General features: G+C 43.8%; 1 protein-coding gene across 1 annotated transcript in view; it reads left to right on the top strand.

The window, feature by feature from the left end:
- Positions 1-7,508, top strand: part of Wwox (WW domain containing oxidoreductase) — a 286,448-nt gene extending 278,940 nt beyond the window's left edge. Inside the window, exon 8 of the mRNA XM_052729315.1 lies at positions 7,052-7,508. Within this exon, the coding sequence (XP_052585275.1) occupies positions 7,052-7,493 (442 nt within the window). The 3' untranslated portion in view covers positions 7,494-7,508. The remainder of the gene's footprint in view (positions 1-7,051) is intronic.
- The last annotated feature ends 8,409 nt before the right edge of the window (positions 7,509-15,917 follow it).

The following is a 15,917-nucleotide window of genomic DNA, read 5'->3' as shown; positions in this document are numbered from 1 at the left end:
AGTCAGAGACACAGCCACACACATGCAGTTACACACATGCAGTCACACATACAACCCCACACAACCAGCCCCAGAGTCCACACTTAGTCACCCCCACAATCTTACGTGTAGCATCTCATACACATAATCATACATATACAGCCCCACAAACAACCACATACAATCACACATAGTCACGCATACAATCGTACCCCAACACAGCCTCACCTATGTGGATTCTCAGACACATAAACACACATAAAAATGCATACAACCAGAAAAAAAAACCACATAAACCACAAAGTTATATAACCATACCCACAGTCTCACGTAGTCACACACAACCACACATACTCTCATATACAGAATCACACGTGTGCAGTACACACGCAACCACAGGAAACCATACATAGTCACAGACAGACATCCCAGTCACACATAATCATACACAATCATAGACAGATGTACCCCATCAGAAATGTAGTCACACAGCCACACACACACAGGGGCATGCACATCTCATCATAAGCACACAGCCACACATGTACAGTTACGCACACCCAGAATTTCCCTTGCAAGTTCATTTCTACCACTTGAACACAATAACTGTTTTTTATGTGAGTCTATTCTCATTATTTTATTTTTGGAGTTAAACATTGTTTCAGCTTTAACAGAGACATAGGTAAAGAAAGAGAAGACAGAGGAGGGTCATGGGGCCAGTCAGTGTCTGGAGAGCGGATGTCAGCCACCCTCTCTGTGGACCACAGGGACACTTCTCAGACCTTCATTGGCTTTGCCAGACTTTCAACTTGAAGACAGAGCAGGCAGCCTCGAAGAGCTGCCTTGCTGCCTCCTGAGCAGCCAGACCAATGGGTCACATTGCCAGATCCTCACTCACTTCTCTGTGGATGGACCAGAACTGTGCCCACCCTTCCCACTTCTGTAGGAACTGACGGCATAAATTAGTGAGACCTTCAGGAGTCTGGGGTCCACATGGCCTGGAGTTCCATCCTCATCACTAAAGAAACAATAGATAATATAGATAAATTTAATCTGCCCAGTGTTCCCCAGTCATGAAATCAGAGGCTCATCCTAATACCAGGAGACACTACCTGTAAATGTGTAACTAAGAACTTTGAGAGAGTGACCTTCATGGTCAATGTTACCTTTCAAGCGAGACTTGGAACCAGATTTTTTTGACGTAAGCTCTGAGTTCTAACCTCATGACTAGCCTTCAGTTTTAAAATCCTGGATTGGGTTTCCATTTTAATCCTGACACTGCTCACCAAGAATTCCCAGCCTAGCATTTGAACCAGCTAGACAAATGACTGGCAGTCGGTGTTAATGCCAGAGGGGTAGTAGACAGGTAGGACCCAAAGATAGCTTTGCTAGCTTTGCTACTGATCTTGGAGGGACAATGTTGTCACCAAACACTGGGAGTAATGTCACAGAGTTGTTCCTGCAGAGTGGATACTGAGTTATCATGGAAACATCTGTTTCAATCTCTTTGCTGGACTTTTTCAATCTATCTGTCTTACTACCAAGAAATCATTGTGGCATCAAGCTGGGAGAGCTTCCTGGAAGAAGTGTCCCTGGGCTGGGGAGATTTTCTAGGAGCAAGAGGAAAAAGCATTGAGGAGATCACTGAAGGGTGCCATATTTATTCTATACCTTTCAGGTATTTGTGTGTGCTCAATACCCATTTCTTCTCTCAATAGTAGCATTTCCAGCTCATGACTCAGACCTCGGATCTCTGGGTTCGTAACTCAGTAGCCCCTTCTGTGACCACCCTTCTGTAACACCTCATTGCTATATTGAAATCAAGTTGAAAAATAATGTCACTTTCCCTGAACAGACATATTTTTTTTTAGTTCACTCTGATGGTGTAGTCTACTGTAAAGAAAGCATAAACCGGAATCAAAATAGCTTGTGATCCAACACAGAACTACTTGGGCAGGACTATGGGAAAGATAATCAAATGTATGTGTCCGGCATAAATCACCCTCACAAAGGCCATAAACAGGTAGGCTCCATGGCAGATTCCAGTGCCACCAATATTGAATCAAACCTCACACTCCTGAACCCCAGGACATCCAAGAGTGCGTTCATTCCTCTTTTGCAGAGTTGTTACATGGGATGGAAGGTTCAGCAGATGTTAAAACTATGCACATAATATGACACACAAGCTGAAGACTGAGAATTCCACCCAACTTTTATATCTGTATGAGTGCCCATGGGGCAGTCATCATGGAGCTTGATTCTTGTCCTTCTTTTTTTTTTTTTTTTTTTTTTTTTTTTTCTTGTTCCATTTTTTTTTTTTTATTAGCTGGTAAAATAACAGGGTTCCTTTGCAATGGTTAAATGGCTTATACACAATCCATCATGGAGGGAAGTCAGGGCAGATTGTCTGCTCTCTGGCTTATTGATAGACCAGTACTTAGCTAACTTTCTTTTTTTTATTTTTTTTTTAATTTTTTTTTTAATTTATTTTAATTTATTTTGCTATACAATTCAGTTCTACATATCGGTCACGGATTCCCTTGTTCTCCCCCCTCCCGTCTCCCTCACCTTCCCCCCAACGCCCCCCCCCCCATTCCCATCTCCTCCAGGGCAAAGCCTTCCCCACAGACTGAGGTCAACCTGGTAGACTCAGTCCAGGTAGGTCTAGTCCCCTCCTCCCAGGCCAAGCCAAACAATCCTGCATAGGCCCCAGGTTTCAAACAGCCAACTCATGCAATGAGCACAAGATCTGGTCCCACTGCCTGGATGCCTCCCAAACAGATCAAGCCAATCAACTGTCTCACCCATTCAGAGGGCCTGATCCAGTGTGGACCCCTCAGCCATTGGTTCATAGTTCATGTGTTTCCATTCATTTGGCTATTTGTCCCTGTGCTTTATCCAACCTTGGTCTCAACAGTTCTCGCTCATATAAACCCTCCTCTTGCAGGGCGCCTGCCTGCCCTTGCCCCCACTGGTAGTCATTCCTTCTGTCAGAACAAGGACCATGAAACTTTCACATCTCTTGCTATGTTCTTTTGCCTTGGACAGTTAAGCTGCAAGTCTGGGGTCTTCCAGCTTCAGAACATGGAGACAGGAAACCGACAGTTAGCTGCAAGGTGTCACTGTCCTTCCCTTGGTGATGTTAGCTTTGCTGATTTCTGAGTTGTAATATTCAGCATCTGAAGTGAATGTCACTGAGTCCTGGGAGAGGGGGTATTTAATGCATTCTGTTAACAGGACTGTCACCTGTTGTGGTGGTTTGAATGAGAAATGTTCTCTATTGTCTGGGACATTTGAATACTTGGACCCCAGGTGGTGGCAGTGTTTGGGTAGGTTTCCAAGGTGTGGCCTTGCTAAAGTAAGTGTGTCCCTGGGAGTGATCTCTAAGAGTTTAAGAACAAGCACCATTTTGAGTCTGTTCTTTCAGCTCCGTGCTTGTGGTTCAAGATATGTGCCCATGGTGTCCTGCTTCTGCTGCCATGCCTTCATGTTGCCATCATGGGCTCTCACTATCTGGAACTGTAAAGTAAACTCTTTCTTCTGTAAGTTGCCCTGGTCATGGTGTTTTATCGCAATAACACAAAGGAACTGACACAGCCACCCTGTGATGTTTTTCTTTGTTTTGACACATCCTGAACTGTTCCTTCCAAGGAGCAAGGTTTGTTCTTGATGATCCTTTGTCATTAGTACTTTGTTTTCCATAGTCATTTTTTGCAACATTCTTATCTTGTTCCCTTACTATGTGTGCTGGCTAGTTTTTATGTCAACGTGACACAAGCTTGAGTGATCAGAGAAGAGGGAGCCTCAGCTTCCGTAAGAGCAGGCTGTAGGCAGGAAAGCCTATAGGGCATTTTCTTAACTAGTAATTGATGTAGGAATGCCTAGTTCATTGCAGGGGGGGGGGGGGCATCTCTGGGCTAATGGTCCTGGGTTCCATAAGAAAGCAGACTGAGCAAGCCATGTGGAGCAAGAGTAAGCATCACTCCTTCATGGATTCTGCATCAGCTCCTACCTCCAGGTTCTCACTCACCCTGTTTGAATTCCTGTTCTGACTTCTTTGGTGATAATCAGTGATGTTGAAGCATAAGCCAAATAAACCCTTTCTTTCCCAAGTTCCTTTTGGTCATAGTGTGTCTTCATAGCACTAGTAACCCTAAGTAGAACAGAAATTGATAACAGAAATGGGGTATTGCTGTAACAAACCTGACCATACTGTTATGGGGAGGATTGTAGAAGGACTTTGAAACTTTGGGCAAGAAAAGCCATTGAAGTATTCAATTCTTGGTGAGTTGTTCTGTGGGAGCTTGGAAGAAAAGAGTGTTGAGAGAAAGGCAGTTGGTAGAAGCCTTGCTTATGAAGTTTTAGAGGAAAGCTTGAGAGTTACTTAAAGACCATTGGGGCCAGGGCATATTTTCTATTTTGAATTGAGATTCTGTAGTTTTGATCAGCTAGAGCTGAAAAGTCAACGGTGATTAAGAAGAGACCAACATGGCTGAACTGGAACCTTTGCTTTACTGGGACTGTTGATCCTTGTCAGCTGAAGCTGAGGAATTGATACTGATTAAGAAGAGACCAGTATCACTGAGGTGAAATTTGGGAAGTGTTTCCTCTGAGTCAGCACACAGAAACTGTGTTCCAGATGTGGCCAAAGTACCTCCTGTTGGCAGCTGAACTTGGTAGTGTAAGAGTCACCCAGGTGTTCCTGGTTTTGAAGCCATGAAGGGGTCATGGAGAGCGGCTGAGGCTTGGCACTGTGAAAATCCAGGAGAAGCCATTGTTGAAGGTGAAGCCTCAGTAACAGTTGAAGGCCCAGGACTAAGGGGCCATGCAGAGAAGTCGAGACTTGGCACTATGAAGAGAGCTCAGGAGAGGATATTGGTGAAAGTGCAGCCCAGTTGCAGCAGAAGACCCCAGCATTTTGGAGATGCCAGGACCATGGGATGACTACCAGGAACAGCAGCCAGAACCTAGAAGACAAGCTGTGTGTGTTACAGAGGGTGGAGCCAAAGAAGTGACCCAAGTCACTCAGAAGAGCCCAGAAGATCATGAGTGAATCCTAGGTATTAGACATTGAGTTATTTACATGGTTAGAGCTTGGTTTTGCTTTGTTCAGATTGTGACTGTGCCCTGGTTCTTCCCTCTTGAAATAAGGAATTATTTAACTTATTTTTGATTTTACAGGAGCCCACAGTTGAAAGACTGAATTTTTAAAGAGATTTTGAATGTTTGAAAAGACTGAATTTTAAAGTGTTTGAACTTATAAAAACTGTGGGACTTTTAGAGTTATTTATGAATTTTAATGTGAGATCTTGGGGATGAAAGAGAAAGGAAAGGTTGTGGCTTAACAGTGATGTGTTTGTGTGTCAAGCTGACAAGGAGTCAATTGTGCTGGATAGTTTTGTGTCAACTTGACATAAGCTAAAGTCATCTGATAGGAGGAAGAGAAAATGCCTCTGTAAGATCAGGCTTTGGCAAGACTGTAGAGCATTTTCTTAATTAGTGATCGATGAGCGAGGGCCCAGCCCATTGTGGTGCCATCCCTGGTCTGTGGTCCTGGGTTTTATAAGAAAGCAGTCTGAGCAATCCTTATAGAGCAAGCCAGTAAGCATCACTCCTCCCTGGCCTCTGCATCAGCTCCTGCCTCTAGGTTCCTGCCCTGCTTGAGTTCCTATTCTGACTTCCTTTGATGATGAACAGCAATGTGGAAGTGTAAGCCAAATAAACCCTTTCCTCCCCAAGTTGTTTTTGGTCATGGTATTTCATCACAGCAGTAGTAAGCCTAAACAAGATACTATACAATGCCCAAAGTTGACATAATGAAGCCAAGTATGGAGAGTCCTTAAACAAATAGGATATTGTCTAGAACATTCTTTTAGGTTGTTTCTTGTGATCCATCTTTTTTAAGGCAATCGCTTCCTTTTTTGACAAAGAGGCAGGTATGAAGGAAGCAAACAGCTGGTGTTTAACGGCTCTGCCAGACTCTATTATAAAACATCAACTAGTTACTTTGATTTGTGTGTGCCCATGCCATGGCCATACTTAAAAGTAGTAGACTGGGGCCAGAACTCGTTTTTGGCTTTGTTTATTTAGTTTTTAAATGTAAAAGACTTTTGATGGCACCTCACCAAGGTTACAACCCTTTTATGATCATTAATTTTTAATCTGGAAAAGAGTCTTGGAGGCAAGACGGCTTATCTGTATTAACTGAATGCTCAAATGAAAATACACAAGACTCATGCATTTGGCTAAAATAACCCAGGGAAACTCTGCCAAAGGTTAAGAATGTGATACTGCTTTCCTAATGCAGCTACCTTTTATCTAAGGCTTGTTTCCATTTAATTATCCTTGAACTTGTGGTTGAAGATCTGGAGGCACACGTGCACACACCCACATATACAGAGAGAGAGGGAGAGGGAGAGGGAGAGGGAGAGGGAGAGGGAGAGGGAGAGGGAGAGGGAGAGGGAGAGGGAGAGGGAGAGGGAGAGGGAGAGGGAGAGGGAGAGGGAGAGGGAGAGGGAGAGGGAGAGGGAGAGGGAGAGGGAGAGGGAGGAGAGGGAGAGGGAGAGGGAGAGGGGAGAGGGAGAGGGAGGAGGGAGAGGGAGAGGGAGAGGGAGAGGGAGAGGGGAGAGGGAGAGGGAGAGAGAGAGAGAGAGAGAGAGAGAGAGAGAGAGAGAGAGAGAGAGAGAGAGAGAGAGAGAGAGAATTTTTCTTTTTTCTTTTTGAGATTGGCAACTCAGTCTAGTCTTGAACTCACTATAGCCCAGGCTAGCCCCAAGCTCAGAATGATTCTCCTGCCTGCCTGAACTTTCTGAATGTTGTGATTAAGGCTTGATTGAGGCACAGGGGACCTTGGCTTTATTTGGTCTACTGCACTGCTGGGTATAGAGTTAAGCTTCCTCTTTGGATCAAATACTTGGCAGTGTGTTAAGTCTCCATCTTCTGTTTTTAAGGGTCATGGTGGTGAGACATGCTAGATGAAATCTCCACGGTTTGTTCAGATTTCAAATCAAAATCCAAAGCCCTGTGAGCTGCCATGTCTTCTGTGTTCTACGCCGTGCTTTCTGTTTTTCAGATTTACAGATATTAATGATTCCTCAGGGAAACTTGACCTCAGCCGCCTGTCTCCATCGCAGAGTGACTACTGGGCCATGCTGGCTTATAACAGATCCAAGCTCTGTAATCTCCTCTTCTCCAATGAGCTGCACCGTCGCCTCTCCCCGCGAGGGGTCACGTCGAATGCAGTGCACCCTGGAAACATGATGTTCTCATCCCTCCATCGAAACTCATGGGTGTACACGCTGCTGTTCACCTTGGCCAGGCCATTCACCAAGTCCATGGTAAGTGGATGGCTGCTGGTACCTCCCAGGTGCCTTCAGTCAGCTTCACAAAAAGGCCTACCAACCCAGACCTGGGCGTCTACTTGTGGTCTCACTATAGTCTGCTGTCATGGGGCTGGTATGGAGTATAACAGCACCATTGGCAAAGGCTCCCCGCCATGTCAGTATCACCTTTAGATTGGGTCTATTGCTCTACTAGAGTCTTGGAGGCTTGGATAAGGATGTTGGTTTTCGGTATTAGGTAGAAAACACCTGAAAATCTTGAAGGTTTGGGGTGAGGAGCACAACAATCGTCTATTTCCTCTCAATGTGATTTCTGTTTTGATTCACAAACTTCTAAAGTATACTTTGTGGAAAATGGCACTTGATGTATGTGCTTTGTGTTAGTGGGAAATGTGGATTAGGAAGCATTAGGAGGTGAAGCTCTTTTGAGTTCAGTGGATTTTGTATCGGATGTTCTAGATGCTTCTTGTAATGGAGGTCTGGGGGTAACTCTTTCCTGGAGAAGGCTTTGTGGCCAGAATGTGGTTATCCTTCATATCCCTGAAGACAAATCTTTTGGGCGAATCACACTGCTGTGGTTAGAATTGGAGTGTTCACAAAGCTGAATATGAAGATTTTACATTTTTGTCAAATGGTTGTTTATCAATGGTGTGTAAAAACCTCTTCCGTGAAATCATTAACCCTAAGTGACTTGAATGAAAAAGGTGTGTATTACCTAGCACATTTGCTCAGTTGCTTTTCCAAGCCTCAGGCTTTAAAAAATGTGTTTCTTTTAGGGCCAGGGAGATGACTTAAGTGGGATAAGCACCTTCTGCATAAGTCTTAAGAACTGAATTCAGATCCCCAGTGGACAGGTGAAAGCTGGGAATGGATTTGTACATTTGTAACCCCCAGTCCAGTGAGAAAGCCTGTCTCTAAATAAATAAATAAATAATACAGTAGAGTGTGTCAAAGGAAGAATCCAACATCTACCTCTGACTTACACACATGCACACATGGATGTGTGCACCATACATGCATGTTCCACACATGCATGCATGGGATAAATAATAAAAATATTTTCTTTTGAATTGATATATCCATGGTGCAGCTACTGATGCTGTCTTTAAATGATAGAAGTTATTCTCTCTTGCACACACACTTGGACCTTTGGATTAGACTAGCTATCCTGGTGGTGGCAAGGGAGGTTAGTGGCTGCCTAGCACAGTAGACCAACCGGCTCTCCTTAGCATTCCTCCGATCAAGACCCCTTGTGTTCTCTGGGCATCAGGACAACTTAGGGAAGTTGCATCAAGTACCTGCCTCCCACATCCCAAAGAGATATCCTGAGCATTGACAAGAATGAGCATCATACCTCAAATCACGGGCATAGGATTTGTCTAGTGGTCACCATCTGTCCATTGGCCACTTGTGGCCATTGAGACCTTAACATGGGCAGTACAACTGAGGACATTCTGAATTTTGTTTGATTTCAGTTTAAATAGCCACATGTGTCTTGTGATGGCCAGATTATGTACAGTGTGCTGTGTACATAACCTCATGTTTCCATGACCTCAAGTTATTCTTTGTTCTGCAAGCAATACCTATTGGTGAAATTATTAAGGCCACTCCACGTAGTTAAAAGGAGATTTATTTAATGGCGTAACTTACAAATTAAGGGATAGGTAGGTCGCGGGGTCTGGGGAAGGTGTATCACAGTCCAGCGGTGTTCTCTGGAGCTCTGCTTGGTCCACCTCCACTATCCAGGGTCCCGGAATGGAGCGAGATCCAGATCTCGGGGCCCCAGGCGCCTCCCTTGGCCCCGCCTTGTAGGCGTGGCAGTTGCCGAAGTCTCAATGGGGGGTTGGAACTTCCAGATCAAAGCTGGAATGGCTACCCACTACAAATACCTGTATCTAGAAAGTTCTTCTTTATATCTCAATTGTGGGTAATAGATATAACAAGGGTTTATGAGGCTAAAAAATTATAATAAATCAGATAATTCTATTTTCTGTGACTATTCTAATTTTAGTTATGACAAAGAGGGAGTCTGGTGGTGGGTACAGGGGAGGTTTATGGCTCTGCTCCTCTCTCAAACAGTCCAGGAGTAAGATAACTGGCAAGACAGGAAGACTGCACAGGAGAACCTGGGGTGGTGGCCTCACACCTACCTATCTGGTCTCTAGGAGGTCACAGTGGCTGGGACTTCCCATTCTCTTATCAAGTGATTAGGAAACAGCACCTTTGATAGCTCGTAAGTGCGCTTTAGCTGTTATTGTTGACTCCTTTTCTTGGTGTGTGTATAGTCATTTTTGAAACAGGATCTCACTATGTAGCCCTGGCTGGCTTGGTATGTATTATGTCCCTAAACTGGCCTCAAACTAATGGAAGTCCTTCTGCCTCCCCCTTCTGACTGCCGGATTTATAAGCTTAAGTGTAGAGATTAGCAAGATCGTGGAACATGTAGCCACATTTAAGTTTTCTGTAATAATAGTAACCTGTCTAGATGGCTGGTGGTACTTTAGCATTGAGTTCCCCATTGCTGAGTTCCTAAGGAGGAAGGATGGAGCTTAGGAAGAGGGAGGAGAGAAGAGGAAGCTGAGGAGGAGGGAGGTTGGGAAGAGGGAGGAGGGAGTTTGGAAGGAGGGAGTTTGGGAGAAGGGAGGATGGACGCAGCATTTGCTGGTCACACTCGTCAGTCCTCTGCTCCACTGCAAGCATTCAGGACTCTGCAGCGAGAACAGCAGGACTGGGTAAAGCGGGGATGGGTCGTGTCCCCAACGGGACAGATCTGACTGACCACAAGGGTCACTCTCTTGTGCTGTCTTCCTACATACCTCTTGTTGCCTCCATTGCGATAAGGTGTTCATTGCTTGTACAATGGATGCACTTCTGCCATTTTCAAGGAACTGTGTATTGACACACAGGCGGTGTGTGTCAGAGCTCCCATCCCACGGACAGGGTGGATTCCTAAATGACAGCCAAGCAGCTTGGTGCCAAGGTGACTCCCTGGGAAGAGACAGCTAGGGCTCCGTTTGTGCTTCAAAGTTCTTTCTCCATTTTGCCTTAACGAAAGCATTTTTCCCTGTGACATAGGCCTAGCTTGAGTATACTCTCCACTGTACAAGGCCCAGGGAAGAAAAAATACCACCCTTGCGCCCGGCTCTCTGAAGCCCAGCCTCCCCTTCTCTGCTGCAGCTAGCTCCCATAAGCATTAAACAGCAGTGTTTTAATATCAACGTCCCTTCTTTATTTGCTGTGACTCGCTGTGACTATGGTGATTTTAGTTACCGTAATTAGGTCACCCTTCATGGAGTCAGGCTATTTTAAGTGGCTCTTTAAGGACTATTGTTGCAGATCAGTAATTTTACAATTGGATGCTCTTGTGCAACTTTATTAAATGTAATATGTCTTTTAAATGTTGCCCTTTTACAGTTATACGTTTCTAATTGTTGCTGTAAATGCATTATCACTTTGAAATTAATTATTTTTTGCATTTGGGCCTCCTGCAGTATAATAATCACTAATGAGAAACTCACAGGGAAGAAGTCTCAGCACAGCGCCCCCTACTGGCAAAGCCACATCTCTGCCACCCTCTTCCTCTTGAGGGCCACAGGTCAGATGTCCTAGGGCTTTTGCAAAAGAGGTCCTTATTTCTCTTTCAATTTTATGATAAAATAAAAAGAATAGGTAAAATGGAATATGCTGTTTTAAATGTTGTTTAAGCCAATATTTTTTTTCCAGTAGCAGTCCCTGAAATGTCTTAAAGGAAACCAAAGTTTGCTGAGAGTGTTTGCATGATGAAGTCACATCATGTGGACACTTCATGTCAAATTCTCTGTTTTGAAGTTGTGTTTTATGTGTGTGTGTGTTAGCGTGTACTGTATGTTAGCATATATAATATAGTTATATGTGCATATTAATTCATGGCATCATAATTCACACAACCTGACCTGTGCTGTTATCTAATGGCATAAGAGATTTTCTAGTGTGGTTTTGGCTATTGGTGTGTGCTATCTTGTGTGAGGGCTTTGCAGTCCTCACTGACTTAATCCCAGTTAACCCCACCTGACATCACAATGTCAGCATCTGCGTGTTCATTTTTCCCACACGACCCTTCTGCAGGGTCAGAATGACCTCTGTTTGACCCAAGACAGGCACAGGGAGCTTACCCAGCCTGTTGAAGAAAATGCCATTCTAGCCCCCAGAACCCTTCGCCAACTCCTCCCCTGCTCCATTTCCTTGGTCAAACACATTATAGTGCCTCTGCCATGTGTGTTTGATTGTGTTGTTACGTTTCCTCTTTTAAAACATTTGACAGCACCTTTTTGACCCCCTTCCTTCTTTTTTTTTTCCACATAAGTTTTAAACTCTGGTAAACAACATTCTCGCCAGAGGTTCCAGGGCCAAGCGGGCCCTCTGTGGACCAGCATGTAAATTTCAAGTTGAGCACAGTCACGTGCCTCTAAGGGTGTTTGAAGCAACCAAATATTTGTGTTGGCAGGTAACAGTAGGAAAGAATATCATGTGTTAGGGGTAACAAGAGCTTAGCAGATGTTTTAGGGAACTGTGTTTTCAAATCAGTTCACATTTTAAAAAAAATGGCTTGAGTTTGTCGATCTTCTGGAAGGATTGGGTTTCTCTTCCTGTGGCCATGAAAAGGCAGCCATTGTAGCGAGTCTTAACAGATGTGTGGCTATCCTGCTAATGGATGGGGCCTGCAACACCAGGTCCTGTTGTAGAGTTATAAATTATAAGCAGAGAAGCACAACCTAGCATTCTTCTAACCTTCCACAGAGCCAAGCTGGGTAACTCTGCCCTTGAATAACCCATGGCCCAGTGATTTATAGTTGTGCAATTTTAAAACATAATGAAGGGCATATAAATGTTGATTTGTTCTTTAAATTAGTATTTTAGCAAAATACTTCTCTCCCTTTACCACCTTCAAAGACCTGGAGCTGGCTACTCGGGAGGTGTTTTCAAGGACCCCCTCTTTATGTTTGCCTCTTTATTGGTTTATTGGCATGTCCCATACAAGGAGGGAGGGGACTAACAGGGCTTTTCAGTTTTCTTTTTCTTTTTTTCTGTCAAGAAAAGAAAATACATTCTGCAATGTGGGAATCTCACTCCTATTCCTTGATAATCTCAATATTATGGGCCTCTCAAGCACTGGGGGAATTCTCTAATTTCTGTGCTCTCACAGGCCCAGGTATGGTAGGAAAGTGGACTTTTAGGACCCCTGTGGCCAGGCCACAGGTGCACTTTCCTGCCTTGGCTCCTACAGTGTGACTCAGCTCCCTTCTTCCCTACAGAGGCCATCTTCCTGCAGCCTCAGGCAGCCTTCTTACCTCCAGGTGATCCTTGGCCTAGGATTTATTAGTCAGCTTTCCATTCTGTCCAGCGCTTGAAAGTTTATGGTATTTGCTTAGTCCCTGAGGTCAGCGCATATGGCAGATTTCAAAAGAAGAAAGAATTCGGAATCCTTAGGCTTGTTTTAAAACTTAGTTGCCCTCCTCCTCTCCAGTCATCCTGTAGTAAGTCAACCTGCCTTAGGTCAATTTTCTATATCATTTCAGTGACTATGAGCTGTGAGCTCTAAGTTCATACTGAAAGATAGTTGGAAAAAGATCTGGGGTTCTATTTAACTTTTTCACATATTCTGAAACCCTGAGGCAGCCGCAGGTATGTTTGACTACAAAGTGGGGGCAAAAGTCCTGGCTTTCATTTCATGATTACAGAGTAGCTGCAGCAGAGCCAACCACTGCATCCTGCACCAGCTGGGAAGGCAGGGTGGAGGGGTGGCCCTGCTCTCTGCATTCTCCCCTTCCTCATCAAGAAGAGGATTCTGACTCAGAACCAGGCTGTGATACTTCTTTCCCTGCGCCCACTGTCTAAAAAGTAAGTTGGTTTTCCCTATTCCAGGTCGATAGGACGTTAGCCAAGCACGGAGCTGACTTTGCTGAGACTTTACAGTAGGAAGCAAGCTTTGATGACAAAATGAAAGAATCGGCCGCCCAGTTGCTTAAACGATCTACTTACAGTGGGACCACGGGCGTGCATGAGAATTCAGCAGAGCACCCGGGTTGTCTGTTCCACGTGACCAGTTCCCCAGTTCCAGTCACGCCATGTGTTCTTTTCTTCTTCTGAACTTTTCATCTTGGAATATGCCACCCCCTGTACTCTACCACTCCACTCACCCTAGGTCACACCCTGGAAGCACTTGGGATCTCTCAGATTAGAACAAGGTTCTTGTCCTGTGATGTCATAAGGAAACATGACGGGAAGTAAAAGGAGTCCCTCAAAAGCACAGGATGGGTCCCTGAGTGAAGAATGAAGGGCCAGGCATTTCTTCTTCCCAACCTTCCTATGGCTGTAACCTCAAAAGAAAGTCCCTATACGTTTTCATTTAGTGTTCAAAAGTGGTGGCCTTTCTTTGTCTTTGCATCATTGTATCTCTGGCCATAAAGTCAAGAGTGTTGCATGTTTCTAGATGGAAGTCAGGAATGCATCCTGTGCCTCCAGTCTCTCTTGGGTGGGGAGGGATTGCAGTTCAGAGTGTGTAAACATAGAAATGGTGAGGCCAGGTCTCACCGCCGTATAATATACAGTGGAACTGGGGCAGAGCCAAAGGCCCCTAGGCACCTGGCTACAAGCCCCAACAATGGATTCCCTCAGAGAAGTAAGTGTATTTGGGAGGAAGATAATTTAGTTGAGAGCTAGAGAGCTGTGCAACAGTTAGAGAATATTCTAGAGTAAGGCAGCTCTCAGATCAAATACCAGCTCCCCTCCATCCTAACTCATGAGCAAGTTTCTTATCTTAAGATTCGCATCAAATACCAGGTCATATGCCTGCCTCATGGACTGTGTTGAAACGATGGGCAGCATACATATGCAGCCTCTAGATACTAGCTATTTGATAAATATCACATGGTATTATTATTATTGCCTTGTAGTGTGAATTTGACATTCATTTAATGTTGGCTGGATATAGATTCTCATTGTATTAGCTACACTCCACCTCACTATGAATAAATGCCTTACACTAGATGGAAGGATGTATTTGGCTCATGGTTCAAAGGATCTCAGTCCATCTTTTGAACAACTACTCGTCTCAAGTATTTTACATTGGTATGGGGTTTGTATATTGATACAAATTTAAGGCTAGTTTTGTTAGAATATACTGTATATATGTTTCTACTCTTGTTCAAGGTACCTATGCAGCTCATTTAACAATGTAATGTAAATTTATAGTCCTAGAAAATTATTATTATAAACTATTTAGGATAATAAAGAAATACAGGTTAGTAGTTAGTCACCTATTGCAATCAAACTTATAGTCATGTTAGGTATATTTTCAAGGTCAGAGATATATTTCTAGATAGATAGGTGATCATCAAACACTTCAAAGACCTACAGAATATGGCATTTTAAATGTGCTGTTAACATAGGGCTTTTCATGACATTGAGACATGTCTGCTTCTGGCAGCATCAATTTACTTCAGAGAAGATGATGGACATCAAAGAAACACCATATGGAGTTTGTTTCCAATGTGCCCAAACTAGCCATTTGGGCAAGAGACTGCACTTGTCTTGACTGCTGACAGTATGCTGTACAAGCTGGACAAGCAGGACACAAAGGAAAAAGACTGTTAAACTTTGCCAAGATAAGGTGGGACAGTCCTTCAAAAATTTTTGCTTCATAGAACAGTCTGCCAGATATTCTAGGCCTGTAGGCCAAAGACTGGATGTCCCAACATTGCAGAGGAACCTTGGGGTGACTATCCAAGCAGCCAGATGCCTGTCATTTCTATAGGTTTGGAAGTGGCTTGCACTATACTTCCTGTTTATTTAGGTAATATTATATCCCTCCTGGGGTCTTTGATAGAGTTGAAGACTAGATTGTTATAGTTGTAGTTTTCCTTAGTTATAATAGAGGGTAAAAAGCATAGAGCTTTAGACTCAGAGATTAGATTGTTATAGTTGTAGTTTTCCTTAGTTATGATAGAGGGTCAATTAGGCACTGAGCTTTCAGCTCGTCAAGATAGATTAAATAATGGAGTATATTCTCCAAATATAAATGGACTGGACATTGTGAATGTGATTCTTCCCTTTTAATTGTTCTTATTGTACATAGTTTCACTATGTTAGAGTTAAAACCTTTCCTTTTTCTTTAGACAAAAAGGGGGGAGAGTGTTGTGGAATAATCCTTTTGTACACTGTGAATATGTGTCACTCTGATTGGTTTAATAAAAAGCTAAATGGGCCGGGCGGTGGTGGCGCACGCCTTTAATCCCAGCACTCGGGAGGCAGAGCCAGGAGGATCTCTATGAGTTCGAGGCCAGCCTGGACTACCAAGTGAGTTCCCAGGAAAGGCGCAAAGCTACACAGAGAAACCCTGTCTCGAAAAATCCCAAAAAAAAAAAAAAGCTAAATGGCCAATAATTAGGCAGGATTTTCAGGGCAGAAAGAATTCTGGGAAGAAGAAGGGAGTCTCTAGCAAGACATGGAAGAAGCAGGAAAGTAGTATGGGCAATACAGAGTAAAGGTAATAAAATAAATTAATAGAAATGGGTTAATTTAAGTTATAAGAGCTAGTTTAAAAAGCCTAAGCTATTGGTG

This window comes from Peromyscus californicus, unplaced genomic scaffold (assembly GCF_007827085.1).
Source record: "Peromyscus californicus insignis strain IS unplaced genomic scaffold, ASM782708v3 Scaffold_8__1_contigs__length_139910024, whole genome shotgun sequence".
Taxonomy (NCBI): Eukaryota; Metazoa; Chordata; class Mammalia; order Rodentia; family Cricetidae; genus Peromyscus; species Peromyscus californicus.
Note: the sequence above shows the minus strand (reverse complement) of the source record. Positions and strands in the feature narration are given on the sequence as shown.